Raw genomic sequence first — 23106 nt, forward strand, 5'->3', positions numbered from 1 at the left:
CTTTGGTTCTGCACTGCAGCCTCTCAGACTAGAGGGGATACCTTGGAGATGACCTCTGGTGAGGAGACGATGGAACGTATAAAGGCGGCGGTGGGCTGAGCAGGGCAGTCAGCAATGGGGCAGGTGCAATTCAGCACAAGGTTCTGCTCGATCCGAGTTGTCAGATACTCATTCCAACAAGACTGGGAGGGACAAAAGGAGAGGCTGCTGAAAGACAAGTGTCCTTGTAACTGCCTAGCCCACCCCTTCCCTACCATGTATAAGGCCAGAGACAGCCTGCTCCTAGATCTACCTCACGACTGACCCTGATCCTTCTGGTCTCCATGAGTTTTCTTATGCTTGACACAAATTACAGTTGTCTTTGAGGATGCATAGGCTCGGGCATTAGCCTAATATAATTACTGTTGAGTGGACATGGAGGAAGTGAGTAAAGAGAACAAGAAAAAAGAAGGAGCCAAGTTCTTAAAAGGATGGAAAGGGCAGGAAGGCCAAAGAAAAAGGAGGCCTGAGGAAGGGGTGGCCTTTTCTCTGCTGGGCTCTGGCCTCAGTAGAGTTTTCAAGAAACTGTTAGGGTGGAGAGCTTGGGGGGCCTCACCTTACAGCAGTAGTGCTTGCAGCAAAGGGAGGGCAAGTCGTCATTGAGTTCCAGGGGGCTGACACAGACTGGGCAGTGATCAGGGCGTGTGGGGGCAGCCTGGGCCGGGGGTACACACAGCCCAGCTGCCAGCAGCAGCGGATCAGGGTCATCACTGTAGTTCTGCAGCAGTTGTTCAGCACCCCAGTGGGAATGAGCCAAAAGGTGCTGAGCCACATCTGGCTCCAAATTCAGCGTCTCCTGTACCTGCCGCACTGCCTGCTCCATCAAACCTTCTACCTCCTGAGGGCTCATGGTGCGGCCTGCAGGCAGCTGTAGAGATGCCAGGGCCACCATGGCTTCTGGGCTTGGGGAGAGAAAAGAGACAGTAGTCAATATCCCTGCCTGCTTATCTGATCTACCAACTGAACCTCACCTGACTCTCAATTCCCCACTTGCACACCATCACTTGGACTTGCCTTACCAGCCTGAGGGTTACAACACAAACAACTATCTGAACAGAGGCTGCTACAGAAGGATTTGTAAATGTGGGGCTGAGGCTGGCTGTAGCAATGACTAACAGCACAATATGGATCTAATGGGCAGAGATCAGGATGCTGAATGACCAACAGTGGATGGGAAGATCCACTGTAGGTCCCACCCAAAATGCTAGTAGCACTTTTGGTGAGAAAGAGTATATCTTTATTACACAAAGTGTGGCCTGTGGAGCAGCAGCACAGGTCTCACAGCCCAATCCCAGCTGCTGTGTGTGCATGTTTAGAGTTGAGAAAGATTATTCCAGAGAACTCACTTTACATACCATGTAGTCAGCAGGCATGACAATCAATGCCATTAACAGTTTCTGATGAACTGGATCTGATGTTGGAAGTTTTAGGAGTGCTGGCTAATTATAAAAGGCCTATAGCAAGTTCTGCAGAATAAACTTTTTTGCATATTTCACTGAGCAGAGTGCTATTTAGCACTCTCTACATATTTGCAGAATATTTCATGTATTTTTTTTAGAATAACAGCTTGAGTGTTTGGGTCCCTTGCCTAAGGACTGGTTTTAGGAAGATAGGGATAGCAAGATCCCTTATTGGTAAGGAAGGGATGGGTACACAGAGGGGAAATGAATACTAGTGAAGGGAGGGAAATAATAGGGAAAGGGAATAGGACCAGATAAAGAAAGACTGCAAATATTTCTACATAAAAAAACCTGTCTTTGGTCCAATGACCCCACCTCACTACAAAAGGAGAAGTGAGGGCGGCTACCTAGGCTTGGAGGTCTTGGTACTTTGGTTGCCACAGAAAGGAACATCTGCTTGACCCCGGCAGGGCCCCATGGGCTCTGGTGTGGCATACATCAGGATCTGGGGCCGGTCATCACGCCGTTGCACATAGCCCTGGCCCAGGAGATGCAGAATGCAAGAGAGGACATCTGTACTGGTACAGGTTACACTTCCAGCAACAGCATGGCCCAGGCTCCCAGGGGGATTTGGACCCTTCTGCCAGGCCTCCAGCACCTGGACAGAAGAAATGAAACAAACAGGCCACTTTTACTGAGGGGAGCCAGCCTGCCTGAGTTCATTGCCTGGCTCTGCCACTTATTGGTTGTGTGACTATGGGGAAGTTCCTAACTTTCTCATACCTTACTTTTCTTATCTGTTAAATAGGACAAAATAATGATACTTAGGCTCACTGTGACAACTAAATGACTTAATCATGCACATGGTAAACATTCAAGTCTTTTTCTAACTTCTAACTGCTTGGTCAGGAATAGAAACCCAGCTGGAAATGTCACCCAGTGGAGGTCTTATACTGAGAGTGTTGACCTTACCTTGTGAGGACCTCTGGCTCCATCCCCCAACCCCAAGCATGACTCCCTAACTCTCCCAATGCCATGGTCCCCTCTGCCTACCAGACAAACCAGCTGATCAATGTGGAGGCCTTTTTCCCCATGGGCTTTAAGAATACGGACAAGAAGACAGCTCAAGAGGTTCCTCTTCTGTTCCAGGGTTCGGCCCTCATCCTTCTCTACATTCAGGTATGTCTGGGGAGGTATGAGCCACAGGACCTCCTCACTGGGCTGGAGCCCAGGCCCGCGGAGTCGCAGCACACCTGGAACCCAAGTCCCAGTCAGGTACCCAAGGATAAGGAGGGACACATGAGTGAGGACTAAGAAGACACTATTACACACTCATTCCCTAGAATACTACTGGCCAATCTGAGAGCCCCCCTACCCCACAGCAGAGACTCAGCCCAGTCCCCACTGACCTACCTCTGGGTGGAAAGTCCTGACCCTCTTGAAGGGTCAAAGGGCCACTCTCAGAGGTGAGGGGTAGAAGTGCCTGGTGCAGTAGCTCAGCAGAGAGGTCAGAATTCTTCAGCAAGGTCTCTACTGATACTTCCTGGTGAGGAGAAACAGGGCCAGTCAGGAGTAAAGGAAAAGGAAGAGAAAAGGAGGAAGAAGTATGAACCTAGAAAGAGAGTTTAGGAGGAAAACAGAGATAGACAAGGCAGAAGAGAAGACTGAGAGGCTAAGGAGCTGAGGCACCTCTATATGATTGAAATTCAACAGCAGCCACATCTGCACAGTGGACACATGCAGGGTCTGGTCCCCAAACTGCAGCTCAGCCCTGCCCAGCCACGTCCACTGCAGTCGTCGATGTGGTCCCATGTCCAGGACTGGGTGGTTCTGACCTAGGAAAGTATTGAGTAGAAAGGTGGAGGCAAAGACTAGGAAAATGAGGGGGTTGGGGTCAAGGTAATAAAAACACATAAAATATTTTTAAATCTCTGAGTTCATAATGATACTTATTTTTTAAAGACTTCATTGGGCTTATGTAGAGGATACAAAGGAACCAACACATTATTAATAAACAACTGGTTAAAAAATAAGGGAGGGGTTGGGTTATGGCTTAGTGGTAGAGTGCTCACCTAGCACTGGTGAGGCCCTGGGTTCGATCCTCAGCACCACGTAAAAATAAAAAAATAAAGGTCTTGTGTCCACGTACAACTAAAAAATACATTAAAAAATAAATAAGGGAGAACAGCTGGGACTGTAGCTCAGTTGCAGAGCACTTGCCTAGCATGTGTGTGGCACTGGGTTCAATTCTTAGCACCACATAAAAATAAATAAAATAAAGGCATGTGTCTTTTTACAACTACCAAAAATAAATAAATAAATAAATAAGAGAGAAGAGGGAAGGATCAAGCCTTTCCTGTAAAACCTATACTTTCGGGTAACCAATAATTGATAGAAAGTTTCTCTTTATAGAGAAAGCATTCCAGCTAACACATAAAGTAGGGAGTGACAAACCTAGAGTATCACCATTCCATAATCCCTAATAAAATAACAGAGACATGAAAAGTTCATGAAAAATTACATGTAATTTGTAAATGAGATTGATGACATTGAAATCTATTAATCTATCTTAACATCACAAAGACAGTTAGCTCTAACATGCATTCTGCTGGAAGGACACAGTACCACCCTTGAGACTTCCCTGCCCATGAAAAATCAAACTAGAATCTGATTAATCCTCTACATCTAAATATCAGGTTTTAGGAAATAAAGAATAGAGAGGAATATGCTGAAGGACACAATGTGGATGCAGTCAGCAAAAGCCAGCCTGTGGACAACTCTAATTGACAACCTAATTTCCTCCAGAAATAACTGTAAGGGGTAAAAAAGGGAAGCAGGAACCTACAGATTAAGGGAGTAAGTGATAATTCAACCAATGTGGGCTGCTTGAATCCTCAGTATACTAAATCAAACAAAAAACAAAACCTCAAGATAACCAGGGAGGGCTGGAGTTGTGGCTCAGTGGCAGAGAGCTTGCCTGGCATGTGTGAGGCCCTGGGTTCAATTCTCAGCACCACATACAAACAAACAAACAAATAAATAAAAAGATCCTTTGACAACTAAAAAAAATTTTAAAAAAAGATAACCAGGGAAATATGAACACTATATATTTAATGGTCATAGAAAATATTTTTAACTTCTAAAGGTAATGATAGTCCCCTTGTTTTTATTTTATTTTAGGGTACAGGGGTTGAACTCAGGGGCACTTGACCACTGAACCACAACACCAGCCCTATTTGTATTTTATTTAGAGACAGGGTCTCACTGAGTTGCTTAGCCCCATACTTTTGCTGACGCTGGCTTTGAACTCGCAATCCTCCTGCCTCAGCCTTCCAAGCTGCTGGGATTACAGGCATGTGCCACTGTACCCTTGTTTTTAAAAAGGGAGTCCTTACATTTCAGATTTGGGGGTGAGAGAAGGTAGTATTTTACCCTTCTTTTTTTTTTTTTTTTTTTCACACAAGGGAGTTTATTAAGCAAACAGAGTGTCTCCCTGCAGGGTAAGAGAGAAAATGAGAGGAAAAGAGAAAGGAAAAGAAAGGGTGCACACTAGAGAGAGTGGAAAACGAGGAGGAGAAAGAAAGTGAGTCGGGGGAGAGAAAAGCAAGAGAGCTACCCTTCTTAGTAAGGGTAAAAATAACCCATTCTCAGACAAATAAAAACCAGTAAGATTTTCTACCAATACTCCCTCAATAAAGAAACTTCTAATGGATGTACTTTACAAAGAAGAAAATTGAGCATAGAAGGATCAAGGTGCAAAAGGAATGATGACTAAAGCCACTGGCATGATGGCAAATATAAATACCCATTGAATAATAATGATGATTAAGTTGGGAAGGAAACAAAAAAGATAATTCTAAACTACTAACACCAGTAAAATAGGAGTTAGAATTGGAGTTGAGATTTTCTAAGGTCCTTTTATTGTTCAGAAAAGTAGAAAGTCACATTAACTCAAGCAGGTTAAAAATATAAAGGTAGGGGCACTTTTCTAGCATGCATGAGGCCCTGGGTTTAATCCCCAGTATGGCAAAAACTAAAAATGAAAAATAAAGGTAACAAACACAAACTTTAATGCATAACTTCTAAAACTGACAAAAAGTGAATTTAAAAAAAATCTATCAATCCAAAAGAAAAAGTAAAAATGCACAAAAACCCAGGGTAGAATCAAGTACAAAAGTATTAAATTTATTATTATTCTTTAAATATAAGAAGAGTAAACAAAAATATAAAAGACCAAAATGTCATTATCCACAATAAATAGACTAGAATTGACAACTCAGAAAAAGAGACTGTCAGGTTGAACAGAAAATAAATTCTAGGTAATTTCTAAGTTATATCTAAAACATAAGGGTATGAAAAAGTTAAAGTGATACTGGGGAAAATTCTGATGAGAGTAGAATGCTGGCAAGATTTTAAAGCACCTTCTCCACATACTGCTTGTTAATGGCAGAAATATTAACTATGTAGTAGAGAACTCAAATAACCTTTTGACCTGGTTGTCAAAATTAATATCACAGGAGGCTGTGATGGTAGAGCACTGAAAAACAAAAACAACAATAAAAGAAAAACATCAACTGCCAACACTGAAAAAAATTAACATCACAAACAGAAGGGCAGATGGAACTGTGTGCCTGGGGATGAAATACCTTGAGAAGAACATAACATCATTTACTTAGTACTCTACCTGGGGATGTATAACCTGAAGTCTAATCATAAGAAAATATACAAATTTAAAATGAGGGACAATTTTTAAAAATTTAAAGATCTGGTGTATGTGATGGTACACACCAGTAATACCAGTTACTGAGGAGGCTGAGGCAGCAGGATCATAACTTAAGAAGGCCATCTCAAATATTAAAAAAAAAAAAAGTAACTGATGGTTCAATTCCCAGCATCACCAAAAAAATGTCAAAAGCTTAAATGACAAAGAAAGCTGAGGAAATATTCTAGATTAAAGGAGACTAAAGAGACCTGACAACTAATTAATATAACAGCCAATCCTAGACTGCATCCTCTTTGGAGAAAAAAAAAAAAAGTCATGGAAGACCATGGGTCAACGGATAAAACTGGAATGTAGAAGATATATTACTTATGTTAATTTTATGTACCAATGTTACATTTATTGATAAACAAACCTATGTAAGAGAATACCTTTATTCTTTAGGAAGTATGTACTAAAGTATTCAGGGGCAAAGTATAAGCAATATACTCTCAATGATTGCAAAAAGAATGTGTGTATCACATACAGATATATACATGCATATACATATACACAAAGAGCAAATGATAAGAGAAAATGTTAATGAAATATTTTAAAAAGAAAAATTTGGATAAAGGTTACATGGTTTCTTTGCATTATTGCAATTTTTCTATAAATTTGAAATTATTTGAAAATTTAAAAAAATTTAAGTAAAAGGACAACAGAATTGTATACTTAAAATCATTAAAATGGCAAACGTTATGTTAGATATATTTGCTACAATTAAAAAAGAAACCTAAATATTAAGACCTTTTCTTAGTACAAAAACAAAAAAGTAAAAGGATAGAAAAAAAGATACACCAGAAAAATGAGAACTAAAGAATGCTGATATACAATTAATACCTAAGACTTTAGGTAAAAGACCTTGTTCAAAAGGAAAAAGTTCACTTCATAATAATAATAATAAAGTTTAATTTACCATGAAGATTGTAAGCATATGGAGCCCATTATAGTAGTCACTAGCCTCATGTGAATTATTTAAATTTAAACTGATTAATAAATTATTCAGTTCCTCAGTTATCTTAGTAACATTTCAAGTCCTTAACAGCCATGAATGGCTATAAACAAAATTGACATGGTTAAGTTTTTAAAATCACCATCATAAGGGTAGATTTTAGCAAACCTCTCTCAGTAGATGAAGAAGTAGACAGAATTAGTAAGATTATAGAAGATGTGAACAATTCAATTAAGTAGGTCTGTTTAGTGAAGTACATTATGTAGAATCTTGTATCCAATAGCTAAAGAATACATATTTTTCTTTTTTAGTTTTGCAGTACTGAAGTTTGAACTGAGGGGCTCTACCACTGAGCTATGGCCCTAGCTACCAGTTTTTGTTTGTTTTAGACATGGTCTTGCTAAGTTGCAGAGATTGGCCTCCATCTTGGGATCCTCCTGCCTCGCTTCCCTAATAGTTGGAATTACAAGTAGGTGCCACTACTCCTGGCTCCATATTTTTCTTAATCATACATGGAACATTTATAAAATTTGACCATCTATTAGGCCATAAAGGAAGTTTCAATAAATTATAAAGATTCAGAATAACAAAAATCATGTTCTCTAGTCACAACAGAATGAAAGTAGAACTCTAAAAAGATAACAGAGAAAAGTCAGGAGATTTTAAAATATACTTTTAAAAAAACTAACAAAATTCTTAGAACTAAGCAATAATAAAAATATTACATAATAAAAACATGGAAGCTGGGTATAGTGGTACATGCCTGTAATCTCAGCGACTGGGAGATTGAGGCAGGAAAACTGCAAGTTCTAGGCCAGCCTCAGCAACTTAGCAAGGCCTAAGCAACTTAGCAAGACACTGTATCAAATAAAAAATAAAAAGGGCTGGGAATGTGACTCAGTAATTAAACACTACTGGGTTCAATCCTCAGTACCAAACAAAAACAAAAACAAAATCCAGCCCCCCAAAAATAAAATATAAAAACATATGGAATACCCCAAAGACCCATCAACAATAGAAAAGGTAAATATATTCATACAATGGAATATGACTCAGTAATACAAAGAACAAACTAATGATACAACTGATGATGTGGTAATTCCCACAAAGACGTGTGAGAGAAATCAGGTACAACAGAATACATGCTCTATGATTCCATTTATATGATATGCAAATACAGACAAAAAAAGCTATGGTGATAAGCCAGGTGTAGTGGCACATGCCTGTAATCCTAGTGACTCCTGAGTCTGAGGCAGAAGTTCAAGGTCAGCCTTAGCAATTTAGCAAGGCCTGAAGCAACTTAGGGAGACCCTGTCTCAAAATAAAAAATAAAAAGGCTGAGAATGTGATTCAGCAGTTGAGCACCCCTGGCTTCAATCCCTGGTACAGAAAATTAAAAAAAAAAAATCTATGGTGATAAAGGGAGCAATATTGACTGAAAAGGGTACACAGAGGACAAAGCCTTCTGGGATGCTGAAGATGTTCTTCATTTGGGGGAATATGATTGTACGTGGGCTAATAATTCACTAAGCCTATAGCTGAGATTTGTGCATTTTTCTGAATACTATATACTCCAATGAAAAAGTCTTTTAAAAATCTTTTTAAAAAATCTATTAAATGCAGCAAAAATGATACAAACTTTTAAGGACTGAAAATTAAGTATACAACTAAGTTAGAAAAATAAAACAAATTCATAGAAAGTTGAAGGAACTGAGAGCAGAAATTAATGAAGCTACAACCCACACTTCTATATACTTCCCTAGGAAACTGCTGAACCTAGAAATTACTTCTTCATGTCTATACAATCCTGTCCAATGATCCTCTCCTTTCCCTCTCTTGCCACCCCAAATAAATCACTCCAATCTCCAGTTTCCTCTCCCTAGCTCCTCACTCTGGCTGTAGAAACTGGAGAAGCGGTCAAGGGCATCACACATTTCTGTGGGAAGGCACTTTCTGGGATGGTGCAGGTAGCAGAGTGGGGAGACGGGCCAGCAGCGTGGTGACAGGACCAGTATAGAAACTGTTGAACTTGAATCTTCCATAAAAAGTTCTTTCTCAGCCTCTTCTTCCTCCTCTTCCTCCTGAGGAACAGAAGGATTTCAAGGGCCCGTGGGCTCCCTTTTTGACTCTAGTCTTTTCTTCCTTTCCTATTCTACCACTCTTTCTCCTTGCTCTTACCTGCTCTTCATCCAGTCCCTGATCCTCCTCATCTTCCTGCTCTAAGAGCAACCTGTCAAGCTGCTGGAGCTGGAAAAGGTGGAACTGGCGCTGTAGCTCCTCTGAGGTGGTCAGGCTCTGCAACATCTGCTGGGGGAGGCGATTGGGAAAGCAGAGGCCAATCTGCTCCAGTACAGCCCCCTCCAGCCAGCTGGAGCCCAAGCTCAGGAGACGGTCTGCCATGTAGTGCCTGTAGCACACACAACACAGGCCAGGCCTAAGTGTAGGTCCCAGCATAGATCAGGCCCAGCAATCCCCTCCAAAAGGTAGGTCCTTTCGTTGTAGCCTGCTCAAGTTACAGGCCCTATTACTCTTCCTTCCCACACCCTTTCCACCAGTGCATGAACATCTCTATAACTTAACTCTCCTCTCCACTGCCTCCTACCTTTCCTTCCCACTAAGACTCAAATCTTTCCCCTCTAGACTCTAGGCCTCCAATCTCCTACCTCTCCAGTCTTGCACTCACTGATAAAAGTGCTCAAAAGTAGTAGCCAGTTCCAGGCCAGAAAGGACCATGATCGGTTCCAGGTGTTGCTGAAGCTGCCCCAGCATTTCCACTCCAGGGGATCCACCAAGCAGGCTACCCTGGATCTGTTGGTCAAGATGCCTAGCAAACTGCTCACTCATCTGGGAACAATGGAAAGGGCACTGGGTAAACCATGAATGAGGTAGCAAAGGAGAATGGGGAGTAAAAGGAGATGAAAGAGCAGAGCAGAAGGAAATAAACATGAGTTTATGGCCCTGTGGCCTGAAAAGCTGGCAAACTCACATGAGCAGCAGTAAGAAAGGACTGCTGCAACAGGGCGCCAGAGAAACCACTGCGCAGAGCCAGGGTGAAGGCTGCCCGGGGCCCAAACAGCTCGGAACCTGCTCTCTGCAAGTGCTCATAGAGTTTGCAGTAACGAGGCACAAAGTCTGGGGCCCTCCAGGCTGCAGCCAGGAATCTGCTGACCTGAAAAGACAAAGCAAGAAATGACATAACAGAGCCAGCACAGTGGTGCATGCTTATAATCCCAGCAGCTCAGGAGTCTGAGGCAGGAGGATTGCAAGTTCAAAGCCAGTCACAGCAAAAAGTGAGGCGCTAAGCAACTCAGTGAGACCCTGTCAATAAATACAATCACAAAATAGTGCTATGGATGTGGCTCAGTGGTTGAATGCCCCTGAGTTCAATCCCTGGTACCCAAAAAGATAAATAAATAAATAAAAATGACATAAAAGGAGCAGCCCCCACCCCCTTAGACTTCAGCTTGCTTCTGCCCACCTGCTCCTGCACTACGCTCAACCAGCACTGGGTTATGTTCCTTAGGCTGCTGCTTGGAAGAACTGGTGAGGGCGCAGGGCTCCGATCTCGACCCTTGCTGTTTTTGCTGACTGTAGAGACAGGGCAGAAGAAAGGTTTCACCTCAGCCTCTGGGTGAGTGCAGTGGTCTTGGGTGCTGATTCTCCTGGAAAGGGCAGGAGTTCCCAAGGGTCTAGAAAGGCAGAGGAGGAAGAAACCAAGACTTTCGGTTCAGGTGGCCACAGTTGGGACTCACAGGGCCGTGTGGATGGTTCAGGAGAAGGTCCAGGAGGAGGCTCCGCATGCACCAGCAAGTGGCAAAGGCGACGAACTCGAGATGCAAAGGATGCTGCTCGACTCATGGGGATTCGAGAGCTCTCTTTCTGCTCTAAGTACTGATCCAGCAACCATCCCAGAGAGCTCACACCTTCTGCATCTGAAAGAAGATCAGGAATAGGCAGCTTTGGGAAATGAGGGGATAGGTAGTCCAGGGAGAAGGAGGGAGAAGGAACAATTGAACAAAATGGTTTTGGGGGCAGCAGAACTCTAGTCCACTCCTCACCAAGATTTGCTTCAGTAGTCTGGGGACATGGTAACAGGTTGGGGGTGGGGTTGAGAGGAAGAGTCATATATCAGAGTCTCAGGGAGCAGTCCCCAGGATGAGGAGGAGAAAGGAACAAGGAGGTAACAGGTTTTTGGGGACAAACACTGGAATCAAGAGAATGAAGAATACTAACTTAGGTGATTCCTGGGTTAATTAGAAAGAGCTGGTTAGTGGGGCCAGGTGTTGGGATGGTTACCAGGCGAGGTGATGTTCTGCACTAGGGGGCTGACCAGGGCCTCCCAGCAGGTCTTGCCCAGTGCTTGGGCGGCCTCATCATCAGGAAGGAAGCGATCAGCAAAATTCTGCTCATGACGCAAAACCCTGTTCAGTCTGGGAACAAACAGTGTAGAGTTAAAGATTAAAACATTGCTATTCTGGAGGCTGAGGCAGGATGATCACAAGTTCAAGGTCATCCTGGTCAATTTAGCAAGATCTTGCCTCAAAATAGAAACTAAAAAGGGCTGTGGCTGTAGCTCAATAGTAGAGTACCCCTGGTTCAATCCCCCAGTACCAAAAACAAATACAAAAACAAAACAAGACAAGGATTAAAGACACAGGTTTGCCTGAGGCCTCCACTCAAATACAAATCAACACCCAAGCTTCCAATGCTTGGTCTTTCCCCCAGTTCTCCCCTATCAGCACACACTTCTCACCCATGTCCACTTGTCTCCTCATGTCCTGACTATAGTTTAACTTTTCAGACTCCCATGGAAATGTATTTTCTGCCACCTACTTCTTACAGTATCCTGTTCCCTTAACCATCTCCCCTCCTTGTACCCCACCCACCTGGGACAGAGCTGGAGGAGGCGCTTTCGGTCATCTGCTATGTCCCGGCTCCAGGTTTGGGCCCGAATTGTGTAGAACAGACATGTACGGCGACACAGCTGCTCCCGGAACAGTGGCCAGAAAGTAGGCTTAGGGCCCAGGACCTCCACACCCCGAACCCGGGTGTCGATGCCACCCTGCAACACATGCAGACTCATTTGTCACCATAAGTCACCTGAGCCACTACGTATCATCAAAGTCAGGCCTCATGCGATGGGTTCCACAGAGCTGCCCAAGATACCTCCACATCTCTGGAACTTAACAGTTTCCTGGTCATTTCCCAAGCAGAACAAAGAGGAACCTTGGCTAAAGCCTTGACACTTAAATGTCAGGGAACCCAGCCCCTACAGGGACACCATGCTACTTTCTGATCTTCAGCCCCATTTTCTTCCTGGCCCACCTGCTGGCAGCGCTTTATACGAATCTGGATGATGGGCCAGAAGCGGTTCAGATTCTCCAGGAGGGTTACCCGGCTGGCAGAGGGCATCACATTTACCTGGCAGGGCAGAAGAGGCCAAGAGAGAAAAACAGTTGTCACCTAAAGAAGCAGTGCTGGGGGCTGGCAAGATAGCTTAGCTGGTAGAGTGCTTGCCTCGCAAGCTCAAGGCCCTGAGTTCAATCCCCAGTACCGCAAAAAAAAAAAAAAAAAAGAAGAAGCAGTGCTAGAAGGACTGCTGACAGCAACCAAGCTGGTTATGACATATGCCCTTCACTTCTCCTGCACTGAGCCCATGGATCCACACAGTAACAAATCCCTAATTCTACTCTTGCTGCTTACAAGGTAAGGCCTTTCCAGAAAGGAGGGGGTCATTCCCTAGGGACTACATCCTTCCCATAGGCCCTGCAACAAATAGAAAGATGGGGAGTAAAGTAAGGTGAAGCGGGGCACATGCATCCTCACCATATTGAGCTCGGTGCTGATGCAGCTGGTACTGTCACCCCCAAACACCACCACCCTGGCTGGCATGTAACTTGAATCCTCACTGGCCACCAGCAAAGTCAGCTGCCTGAGAGGAGAAAGGGGTCAGTCAAATCTATTTCACCCCACCATTTCTTTTTCTGGCTCCTGCTCCTCTGCTAGCTCCCAACATATTTTTCTTCCCAGACCCTCTGCTCTTGCCTTTATACTTCCCCAAAGTGACTTAATTTAAACTCATGGCTTCAATAAAAGATTAATATACAAATGAATCCAGATTCACATCTCTAACCCAGTCTGTTCTTGAGTGTTCATGCTGTGTACTTAAAACATTCTATGTCACATTCCACAGGTACCTCAAGTCAAAAAGCTCAAGTAGAACAATCATCTGTCCATGTAAACCTGCCCTCTTCCTTTTGCTCTCTCCTGTGAAATAATGGGCCATTTATCGTATCCTCAAACTAGAACACAGACCACTGTCACAGAGGCCATCACCCTTTTATGGCTTCTATCATCCAATCAAGGGTAAGTCCCATAGACTCCTGATTCATCACCTCCCCTCTATTCCAAGTCCTGCTGCCTAAATGAACACATCAAGCACTCCTCAACTAGACCACTGAATAAACCTTTCAACTCCTTTTTCCTGGTCTCCAACCCAAACTCCCATTATTGCTTAAATGAATTTTATAAATAAAAAGTCTAGTTTTGTCTGTTCTTAAAATTCTTCAATGTCCCCACCAAGTTTCAGAATAAAATTCAAATAACTTTAGTTCACAAAACTTTCTCATCTGCCTCTGCCTGCTCTCCTAGCTTCATCTCCTGTCCCAGTCATACACATACCCTTCATTCCTGTCCAACACCATTACTAAAAGTTCCCCAACACGGCATTGTTTCTTACTTCCATTTTGCACACGTTTTCCCTATGCCTGGAATGTCCACTGCCCCTTCTTTATCTAGCTAATTTCAACTTCGGGGGTGGGGGTAGCCCAGTTGATAGAACTCTTGCCTAGCATAAGCAATGCTCTTAGTTTGATTCCTAGTACCACAAAAAAAAAAAAATAAATAAAATAAATAAATAAAACCCCCCAAAACCACAAAACAAAACCCCCCAAAAAACAAAAACACTCAAATTCAAACCTCAGTGCAGTCAAACCCTCTTTCTGGAAGGAAGCCTTCTCTGATCCCTCCATCAGCCTCAGGATTCAAGGCACATATAAAGCATGAAGCTCTTTTCTTTTCTTTCTTTCTTTCTTTCTTTGTTTTTCAAGAGATGGGGTCTCACTATGTTGCCCAGCCTGGCCTTGAACTCTTGGGCTCAAGCAATCCTACCACCTCAGCTTCCCAAGAGGCTGGGATGTCAGGCTTGCCACCTGCCCAGCCCATATTTTTCTTTATGGTATGTTGATTTTCTAACCTGATTCCCCAACTAGACTGTGAGTTCCCTGAAGAGAAAAACCATTATCTTATTGTCCTTGTATCTCCAGACCCTTGTATAGTGCCAAGTACAAATGCTTGGCATTGAACAAATGACCCAGGGAGAGTAGATAAGTGAGTTATTGATATTGCTCAACACTAGGCACAGGGAGGTGATATCTGTAACTGTTGCGTATAGGTCATGATGCTCAGCAAGTAAGGAAGTGTCCATACACAGAACCAAGGTAGTCTATCTTTTCACTGTATGGAAATGGGTTTGACCATGTCCCTCAAGGATGGGAGTTATATGTAGAATTCTATGTGGATGCCCTGGAATACATATTAGGGTATATTAGAATATCTGTGTGTGCATGCATGTTCAAATGGGTGTGCTCATACCTAACAATAACACCACGGTGCATGTGCAAGGTGATGTAGTGGGAGCCTGTGCTGCCATTGGACTCCCAGTAGGTCTTGGGGTTGCGGTCCATCAGTTTACTGGCCCGGTGCGGGTTGGAGGACACCTCCACCTTCTCCCAGCACTTGTCCTCCTTCACTTCCACACTGGAGCCTGGGGGCCAGTGGTAAGGGGTAGAAGCTAGTCTGGTTAGTGACACAGAAATAAGGAAAGGGAGCAGGAAGGGAAGGAAAGAGCAGATGTTGGGTGGGAGTCAGGAGAAAGTAGAGGAGGGCACTAACCCTGGCAGAGATGCCTGAGGAACACATCAAAGAAAGGAATATTGATGGGTTGCTGGGTTCGTCTATGGTCTTCAATCTGGCCCAACACCATCTGTAGCAGGAATATCAGAAAGGGAGGGAAGCAGAAAGGGAGGAACACAAGAGAAACATGTATAGAGAAAGGGGTCAAGGAGCAATAGAACACCCAACTCCTTTCTCCCCACATTTTGATAGGTCCATAGGGGATAAGGTTAGGGAATAAGTACTCCAGATTTGCTGCCACTTCTGCCAAACAGGAATCCCAAAGAGGCACAGATCAAGTGTCTTCCCCTTGCTTCTGGCTTACCTTCTCTCAGTTCTATATGCATAAGCCCCTCCTCACCTGAATGCAGCCAGCCAGGATGCTGGAGGTGAGGTTGCTATAGAGTTGGGCGTACTTCTCACACTCTATTACCAGGTCCCGCAGCTCAGAGGCCAACAGCAGTTGAGCTGAGTGCTTGTCCAGGGTTTTGGAGAGGGCCTCTTTTGCTCCCAGGCAGCAGAGAACCACAGCATAGTCCTTATGCATCGAAGCCAGGCGATGCAGGAAGCAGGTCAGCTCCTGAACAATCTGACCCCAAAGCCACATGGATTAGTTTTTAGGAAACAAAGATCAGGCAAGCAAGGATTAAGGGCTAGGTCCAGTAAAGCAAGAGTGATGGCTGAGATTTTGGAGAAACTTGAAAGCCCAGAGAAAGGACAGGCCAAAGACAGAACAGTAGAGAACACTGGGGTGCTGGGCCTCCAGAGTAAGCTGGCAGTGGAAGAGCTTGGGCAGTTTCCCAAGTTTACTCCTGCCAGGACCAAGCTATCCCAAGAACCAACCATGGTGCTTGAGCTTCGCTCCACATGCACAGACCCTGACAAGTGGAGAGCAAGGGCTATTTGGATTGATGAACATGAGCTTCTCCAAAACCCAGAATCTAAAATCCAGGTGCAGCCACAAGGTCAATACTCCAAAGATCCCAGTTCCAGAGACTCTTCAGTGACATCAGCTTTCCTCCCCCAACCCCCATCCCAGTGCCTGCAGACACATTCAGAATGGCTCTGCTGTGCCCTTAGCCTCAAGAGATGGGTGGTGCCCCAGATGCTGTCTTTCTCTTCCCCACTCCTGCCAGGGCTCTGGTACCTCAGAATCACTGCTGGGGCCACTCAGGCAGTTGAGGCAGGGTTCCAAGACCTCATGCCAGGGGAGGACCATTGCCTCAGGGTAATCCAACAGGCGGGTCATGACCCTGTGAGGGGACAGAAACAAGTGAAGTCCCTGCATCCCCCTCACCTCCAAAGCATGGTGCCTGGACAGACTTCTCACCTCAGTACTGTCAGCAGCAGAGTCTTGTTGGGCCCAGGGGCATCCAGAGTTCGCAGCAACAGGAGGAAGGGCTGGGTCTCCTGCTGGAGGCGCTTAAGGAGGGGCCTCACAGCACCCGCTGGACTGCCCTCATGGCACAACATATGCTCCAAGTCCAGGAGTAGTTCTGCAGATGGGCCCCCCACTAGGGATCGAATCAGTAGCTCAGGGGACCCATCCTGGCCCTGGGCACTGGGGGTCTCCAATGCTGCAGCCAAAACATGCAAGGGGGGTGGGAAATATTTTTGAAGAGGAGTTGGATGTCTACAGTTTTTACTAAACGAAGAGAGGTTTAATTTTTTTTTTCTGTTCCCAAATACAGACATAACTACATCTGAAAATAATCTAGTATAGCAAAACATTGTCAAGTTAAACACATTTTTAATCTCATAAAGTTAGCTATAACCATATAGTACTGTTTGTTAAAATAAAAATAGCTGTTATAATTATATCCCCAAATACCTAACATGATGACTTTAGATTTATAGACTACTAGATATATACTGTTTGTTATCTGTCCATACTTCTGTTTTTTAAATATAAGGTTTCTTTTCTGTGCTACCAATATTTAATGTTTCTAGTCACAAATTTTCTGTTCCATAAATTGCAATTCCTTTACAGAAGGCTTCCCTACATGTCATTTCAACAAATTTTCTACTTTCCAAGACTGGACCAACCTAGGCAAAACTGGCTAGATTCGATGTATGTTTAAAGTCATTCACAGAAGGCAATTTCTTTGCACCTATTCTAGGATATCCTACCCTTGTCAGGAAGTTCCATTTAAGACCTACCTTGAGCACCAAAACCCTCACTCATTCCTAAGGATAGCTCATATCTTTCTTGTAAGAACTGCTTTGTAAATCTTAGCCTTCCTGGCCACTGGCTGGCAGTGTATGACTCCTCAGCAGAACCACCTCCCTCCACAGTGGTACCTGCATGCTCAGGACTACCCGGTGGCTCAGAGTAGCGATTGAGAAGCATCATGAGGATGGTGCGTGTTGTAGGCAGGGTTCTACTCCTGGTGCTATCCCCGAGTGCCTGAACAAGGTGTCTCTCAGCTCTCGGGTTATAATCTGGTCTCCCAGAGTGTGGTGGTTGCACAAAAGCATGTGAGCAGAAGTAGTCCATTTCTCACTGCAGAGGAACACCTGAAAGAGGGAGGTGACCCAGAAAGAAACTGATGGTGAATGAAACGGAAGCAGGGAAGCAAGTGAAGAGGACCTGCAGTTGAGGGGGCTCCTATCCCTCTGAGGCAGGACTTCTGGCCCCCCTGACCTCAGGCCACTCCTCCCAGTCCCATGAAGAAAGGGCAGGGTCTCTATCCTTTCTCTGGGAATCTCCCTACCCCAACAACTTAGTGTCTCGTCCAAGTACATTCAGGGAGGGCCACTAGCACTTAATTCAGAAGTAACAACGTAAGAGGAATTTCTGTGGAGGGCATGAGCCTGGGCAGAGTAGTGGGGTTTGGGACTTAGCAGAAATCTGGAGTTCAGAGGATAATGTCCTTACCCCTCAGTGTTCAGCATCAGGATCACAGCTGCAGGGACAGTAAGGAGTAGGCTCTCAGAGCCTGGGCGTGTGGCTGAATCAATGCTGGCGAAGATCTCTCTTGTCATCTGGGCATCAAACAAAGGCTGAATGGAATCTCGACCAGTAACAAAAGTGGGATTTCTGAGGAGCTAGCAACAGCCATCATCTTCAGCACCTGCAAGGGGGATGTGGAAGCAGAGTTAGGAGTGGACAGAGTCACCATAAGGAAGTGGGAGATATGGGTCAGCATTCTATACCTCAAACTTGGGGGTAGCTGAACTATTTGCAAATAGGTAGTACAGGAGATGAAAATGGAAGAAACAGTGATAGAATATTGAATGCTAAGAAGGACGGAAGGAAGAGAGAAAGAGGAATGAAGAAAAGAAACAAAGCAAACAAAACAATCTAAGACTTGATGGCAAAATCAGTCCACCACTTCACTCTGCCTGTTGGCTCTCAGCTCCAAGGCTACAACAGTGCTGGCTACCCACTCCTGAATACCCTCCTCAGGATGGTACCCTTTCATAGCCTCAGCTGTCTTCAGAGGCTTTCCTTGAAGTCCTCTAACATCTCAAGTGACCACTCCTTCCTTTGCAAAACCTCTCTTCCCTGAGTCCTATGGCTTCATAGCCTTGTTTCTCTACTCTTCGTTGTTCTTTTGTCTGATCCTCAAGCACTGAAGTTCCTTGTCCCCTTTCTTTTATCTTTTTGTGCTCCCTCCCTAGACTACTTTATCCACTCTTATTACCACCTGTATGCCTTCCAAACCTGTCCCCTGGCCTTAGTATCCAGCCCTTCCTGACAATGCTAGTTGGTTCTCACCAGCACAGTGGTTGGAATTATAGGAAAAGAACCTGTAGTATGAAAACTTATTTGCTGGTACTTGAAAAAAATTAATTTTAAATGAACACTTCATCACAGAGTACAGAATGTCTCTGCTGGTTAAACAGTCTTAGTGACTCTTTAGAAACAACTCACTAAGGATGGACAAAGCTAGAATTTATTCTCAAGAGGGTCCTTGTAACGCCTAAGCCCTCCAAGCAAATGCCACCTGGTAATGAGGACTTCTTCCTTTGATTACCCGACTCAGCCTAATTCTATAGACCCTCAAGTAACAAACAAGATGATGCAATTCTATTATGGGCAAGAGTTCAATTGATTAATAAGGATAAATGTTGTATTTTGGTCATCTAATCTGAGAGGATCAAGGAATTGTTTGAGCACATGTGACCTAGTCTATGAATACCTGGCAGCTCTTGGAAGGAGAAGAACTTCACTGATCCCATAAAGGAAAAGAGCCTCCTGCCCTGTCCCGGAACAGCTTGCTTTAAGAGTGATGTCCTCCCATCCATGCTGTTGTCACTAGACTCTTAGAATCCATTCTCAGAACTGCTCTGATTGAAGTCTACCTGTCCCCTGCAGAGACCATCAGGCTATACAGAGCCATACTTCCCAACCCACACTAGCAGCCAGCACTTCTGTCTTGAGTAGTGAGGAAGTCAATCTCCTGTAAGCTCCCCTGAACAAAGGCTTCCCTTTCCTGTTCTCTGGGGTCAGGAGGGCCAGGGTTTGTTTTACCCAAATCTAGTGAGGGAATATTTTCTGGGTAAGGGCACCAATCAGATAAAGGGTAAAAAAAAATCCCTTTCATTTAATTGTCCTGTTTAGAACATTAGCCTTCAACCAGACATTCTATATACCTAAAAACTCAACTCCATTCTATATACCTAAAACTCAACTCCTACCTTCTTCTTCCCCCTACCCCTTTTCCTGCAACCTCCCCCCCCTTTTTTTTTAAATATTATTTTAGTTGTCAGTGGACACCTTTACTTTTATTTATTATTTTTATTTATTTATTTTTATGTGGTGCTGAGGATCAAACTCAGCACCTCACACCTAGGCAAGCTACTCCACTGCTGAGCCTATAACCCCAGCTCCAACATTCTTTAACTTAATAAACAGCCACTTCGTGTATTCTGCTGCTCAATCTAATCCTGAGCATCATTCTTTTGCTAATTAATTTTCTCCACATTTGTATGATGCATTCCCTGCTCCCACCCACTGATCTCTTTCTTCTGTTCTAACTGATCTTCCTTTGTTTTTCATGTGCTCATTCCCCCCATTTCTTTTCCTTTTTCCTCTCTAGTTTTCACAAATGAGAGAAAACATGAGCCTTGACCTTGAGAGTTTAGCTTATTTCACTTAACATATGGTCTCAAGTTCTATTCATTTTCCTACAAGTAACATAATTTCATTTTTCTTTATGGCTGAGTAAAACTCCATTGTATACATATACCACATTTTCTTTATCCATTCATCTATGGATGGACACCTAGGCTAGTTCCATAGTTTGGCTATTGTGAATTGTGCTGCTATAAAAACCAATATGCACGTATCACTGTAGTATATATTGACTTTAATTCTACAGAATAAATACCAAGGAGTGGTATAGTTGGGTCATATGGTAGTTCCATGCCTACTCTTTGATGACCCTCCATAGTGATTTCCATGGTGGTTTTACTATACAATCCCACCAACAGTGTAAACGTGTTCCTTTTTCTCCACATCCTCTCCAGCAAATACTATTGTTTGTATTCTTGATGACTGCCACTCTGACTGGTATGATGATATCTCAGTGTAGTTTTAATCTGCATTTCCCTTGAATATTTTTTCATGTATTTGTTGGCCATTTGTATTTCTTTTGAGAAGTATCTGTTTACTTCATTTGGCCCATTTATTTTTTTAAATATTTTTTAGTTGGAGATGGGCATAATACCTTTATTTATTTATTCTTTATGTGGTGCTGAGGATTGAACCCAGTGCCTGCCTCGTGCTAGGCAAGCGCTCTACTGAGCACAACCCCAGCCCACTGCCCATTTATTAACGGGGGTTTTTTTGGTGTTAATTTTTTCAGTTTTTTATATATTCTAGATATTAATCTTCTGCCAGAAGAGTAGCTAGCAAAGATTTTCTCCTTCTGTAGGTTCTCTGTTCACATTCATAATTGTTTTCTTTGCTGTGGATAAGTTTTTTAATTTGATGCCATCCCATTAACTAACTCTTGGCATTATTTCCTGAGCTTTAGGAGTTCTGTGTCTCTAACCTGACATCATTTTTAAAAACCCCCTTCCCCATTTCTCTAAACAGGCAACCTCCAAGACTGTTCTGTTTACATTCTTAAATCCATGTGTGTCTTTTCTTTCATTCTAATGTCTACACCCTATCCAAATATCCCCAAGATATCAGAAGCTCCCAATCTGCCTGTTCTGCCCATTGCTCTTTCCCACCAGGCCCAATGCACTCACCGCCAGCCCTGCCTGTTGCACCAAGACAGAAGTCTTATATTCTTGCATGCAAAACCAGTACAGCGTAGATGCCGCCCTCCTGGCAAAGAGTGGGCGCCACTCGTGCTTGGTCATGAGCAGGTAAAGGAGGCGGAGGGCCAGCACCACCACCATCTTCTCTCCCACTGATTGGTCAGCAACTCCACCAGCGTCTTCACTAGCTTCTCTCTGAGAAAAGACGAGACACTGGGGCTCCCCATCCCATGGAATCTTGCCTGACTTTCACCATCTGACTCCCTGACCAACCCCATCCATTAAGATCCTGCCCATCCCCCTCCCCAACCTGTTTTCCTTGCCCTCCCTATCACTCACTATCTCCTTCCCTCTGCAGATAAACTATCCCTGGTAGAGAGCAATGGCTACTAACTGGCTCAGTTTTCCAAATGAATCTATAGATTCAATGTAATTCTATCAAAATGCCTTAGAAGTTAAAAAAAAAATTATAGGTAGATTGGGCTGAGGAAGAAAAATACGTAAGAATAATCAAGAAATATTTGGAAGGAGCTGGGCACAGTAGTACATGTCTGTCATCCCAGTGGCTGGGGAGGCCCTCAGCAAAACTGAGGTGCTAAGCAACTGAGTGAGACCCTGTCTCAAAAAAAAAAAAAAAAAAAAAACAGGGTTGGGGATGTGGCTCGGTGGTTGAGTGTCCCTGAGTTCAATTCCCAGTACCAATAATAATAATAATCAAGAAATGTTTGGAAGGGTTAGGGATGTAGCTCAGTGGTAGAACATTTGGTCTAACATGTTTGAAGCCCTGAGTTTGATTCCCAGCACCTCAAAAACAAACAAAAAGAGATGTTTGTAACAAATAATGACAGATTGCCTAAAGTTATCCAAATGTAACTTAAAGACATAATAATTAAGACTCTAAAAGTGATACAGGGTAGACAAACAGATCAATAAATGAAAAGAGATAAGAGTGGCATCTCATCAATGAGGGCAGAACGGATCACTTGAAAACTGATATTGGGCTGGGGATACATCTCAGTGGTAGAGAGTGTGTGCTAACATGCATGAGGTTCAACCCCTAGCACCAAAAAAAAAAACCCAAAACAAAAAATGTGATGTTGAGACACTTGAACTGGAGTTGCAGCTCTATCTCACACCATTTGTAAAAACAAATTGCAAATAGATTTTAAAAGGAATGTAAAAAACAAAAACCATAGATAATTTTAGAAAATATTTTTCTACCCCAAAAAGGACAGACCTTTCCTAATGGACTCAAAATCTAGAAGATACACAAAAAAGTTGAAAAATAGCAGCAAAAAAAGCCTAAACTTCAGCATAATGAAATACACTATGAGCAAAATTAAGAGGTAAACAACATGAGCTGGAGAAAAGGTTCAGTGGAAATGCTGATGTGAAATAAAAGAAGTGGTGCCCCAAGAGTCCCTAGTCCACAATGAAGGCTAAAAGAGACAAAAAGCAGGTACTAACACCTTTGACCTTGAGGGATACAGATGAGAAGGTGGTCTGGGAACTATGAAGAAAATATACAAATAGAGAATTTCTGGGAAAGAAGACAAATAAACTCGGGAAGTTGTTTTGATCTACATTTTTCAGAGGGATTATGAGACTAGAGAGTGAATCAAATATACTTTAAATTCATATCTGCTTCTGTAGCCAGGATTTTTATGAAATACTTAATGTACATAGTATATGTGAATAGGTAAAAATGTAAGTAAGAATATCTGCCAAAATATTAACACATATTATCTCTGTATAAAGGTATTTTGAATGATTTTTATCTTTCT

The 23106-nt window shown here is 43.3% G+C and overlaps 1 protein-coding gene across 1 annotated transcript in view; it reads right to left on the bottom strand.

Annotated features, from left to right (window-relative positions):
• Cul9 (cullin 9) overlaps positions 1–23106 on the bottom strand; it is a 34606-nt gene that overhangs the window by 3932 nt on the left and 7568 nt on the right. Inside the window, 28 exon segments of the mRNA XM_047558279.1 lie at positions 42–182; positions 596–941; positions 1847–2097; positions 2493–2692; positions 2853–2982; positions 3129–3274; positions 9045–9234; positions 9332–9560; positions 9837–9997; positions 10140–10322; positions 10632–10741; positions 10906–11085; positions 11450–11583; positions 12040–12215; positions 12479–12574; positions 12980–13085; positions 14807–14978; positions 15107–15197; positions 15468–15695; positions 16254–16359; positions 16437–16683; positions 17408–17482; positions 17485–17586; positions 17589–17623; positions 17985–18144; positions 18147–18180; positions 21311–21474; positions 21477–21517. Of these exon segments, the coding sequence (XP_047414235.1) occupies positions 42–182; positions 596–941; positions 1847–2097; positions 2493–2692; positions 2853–2982; positions 3129–3274; positions 9045–9234; positions 9332–9560; positions 9837–9997; positions 10140–10322; positions 10632–10741; positions 10906–11085; positions 11450–11583; positions 12040–12215; positions 12479–12574; positions 12980–13085; positions 14807–14978; positions 15107–15197; positions 15468–15695; positions 16254–16359; positions 16437–16683; positions 17408–17482; positions 17485–17586; positions 17589–17623; positions 17985–18144; positions 18147–18180; positions 21311–21474; positions 21477–21517 (4234 nt within the window).

The sequence above is a fragment of the Sciurus carolinensis genome, chromosome 7 (genome assembly GCF_902686445.1).
Source record: "Sciurus carolinensis chromosome 7, mSciCar1.2, whole genome shotgun sequence".
In the NCBI taxonomy this organism is placed as follows: domain Eukaryota; kingdom Metazoa; phylum Chordata; class Mammalia; order Rodentia; family Sciuridae; genus Sciurus; species Sciurus carolinensis.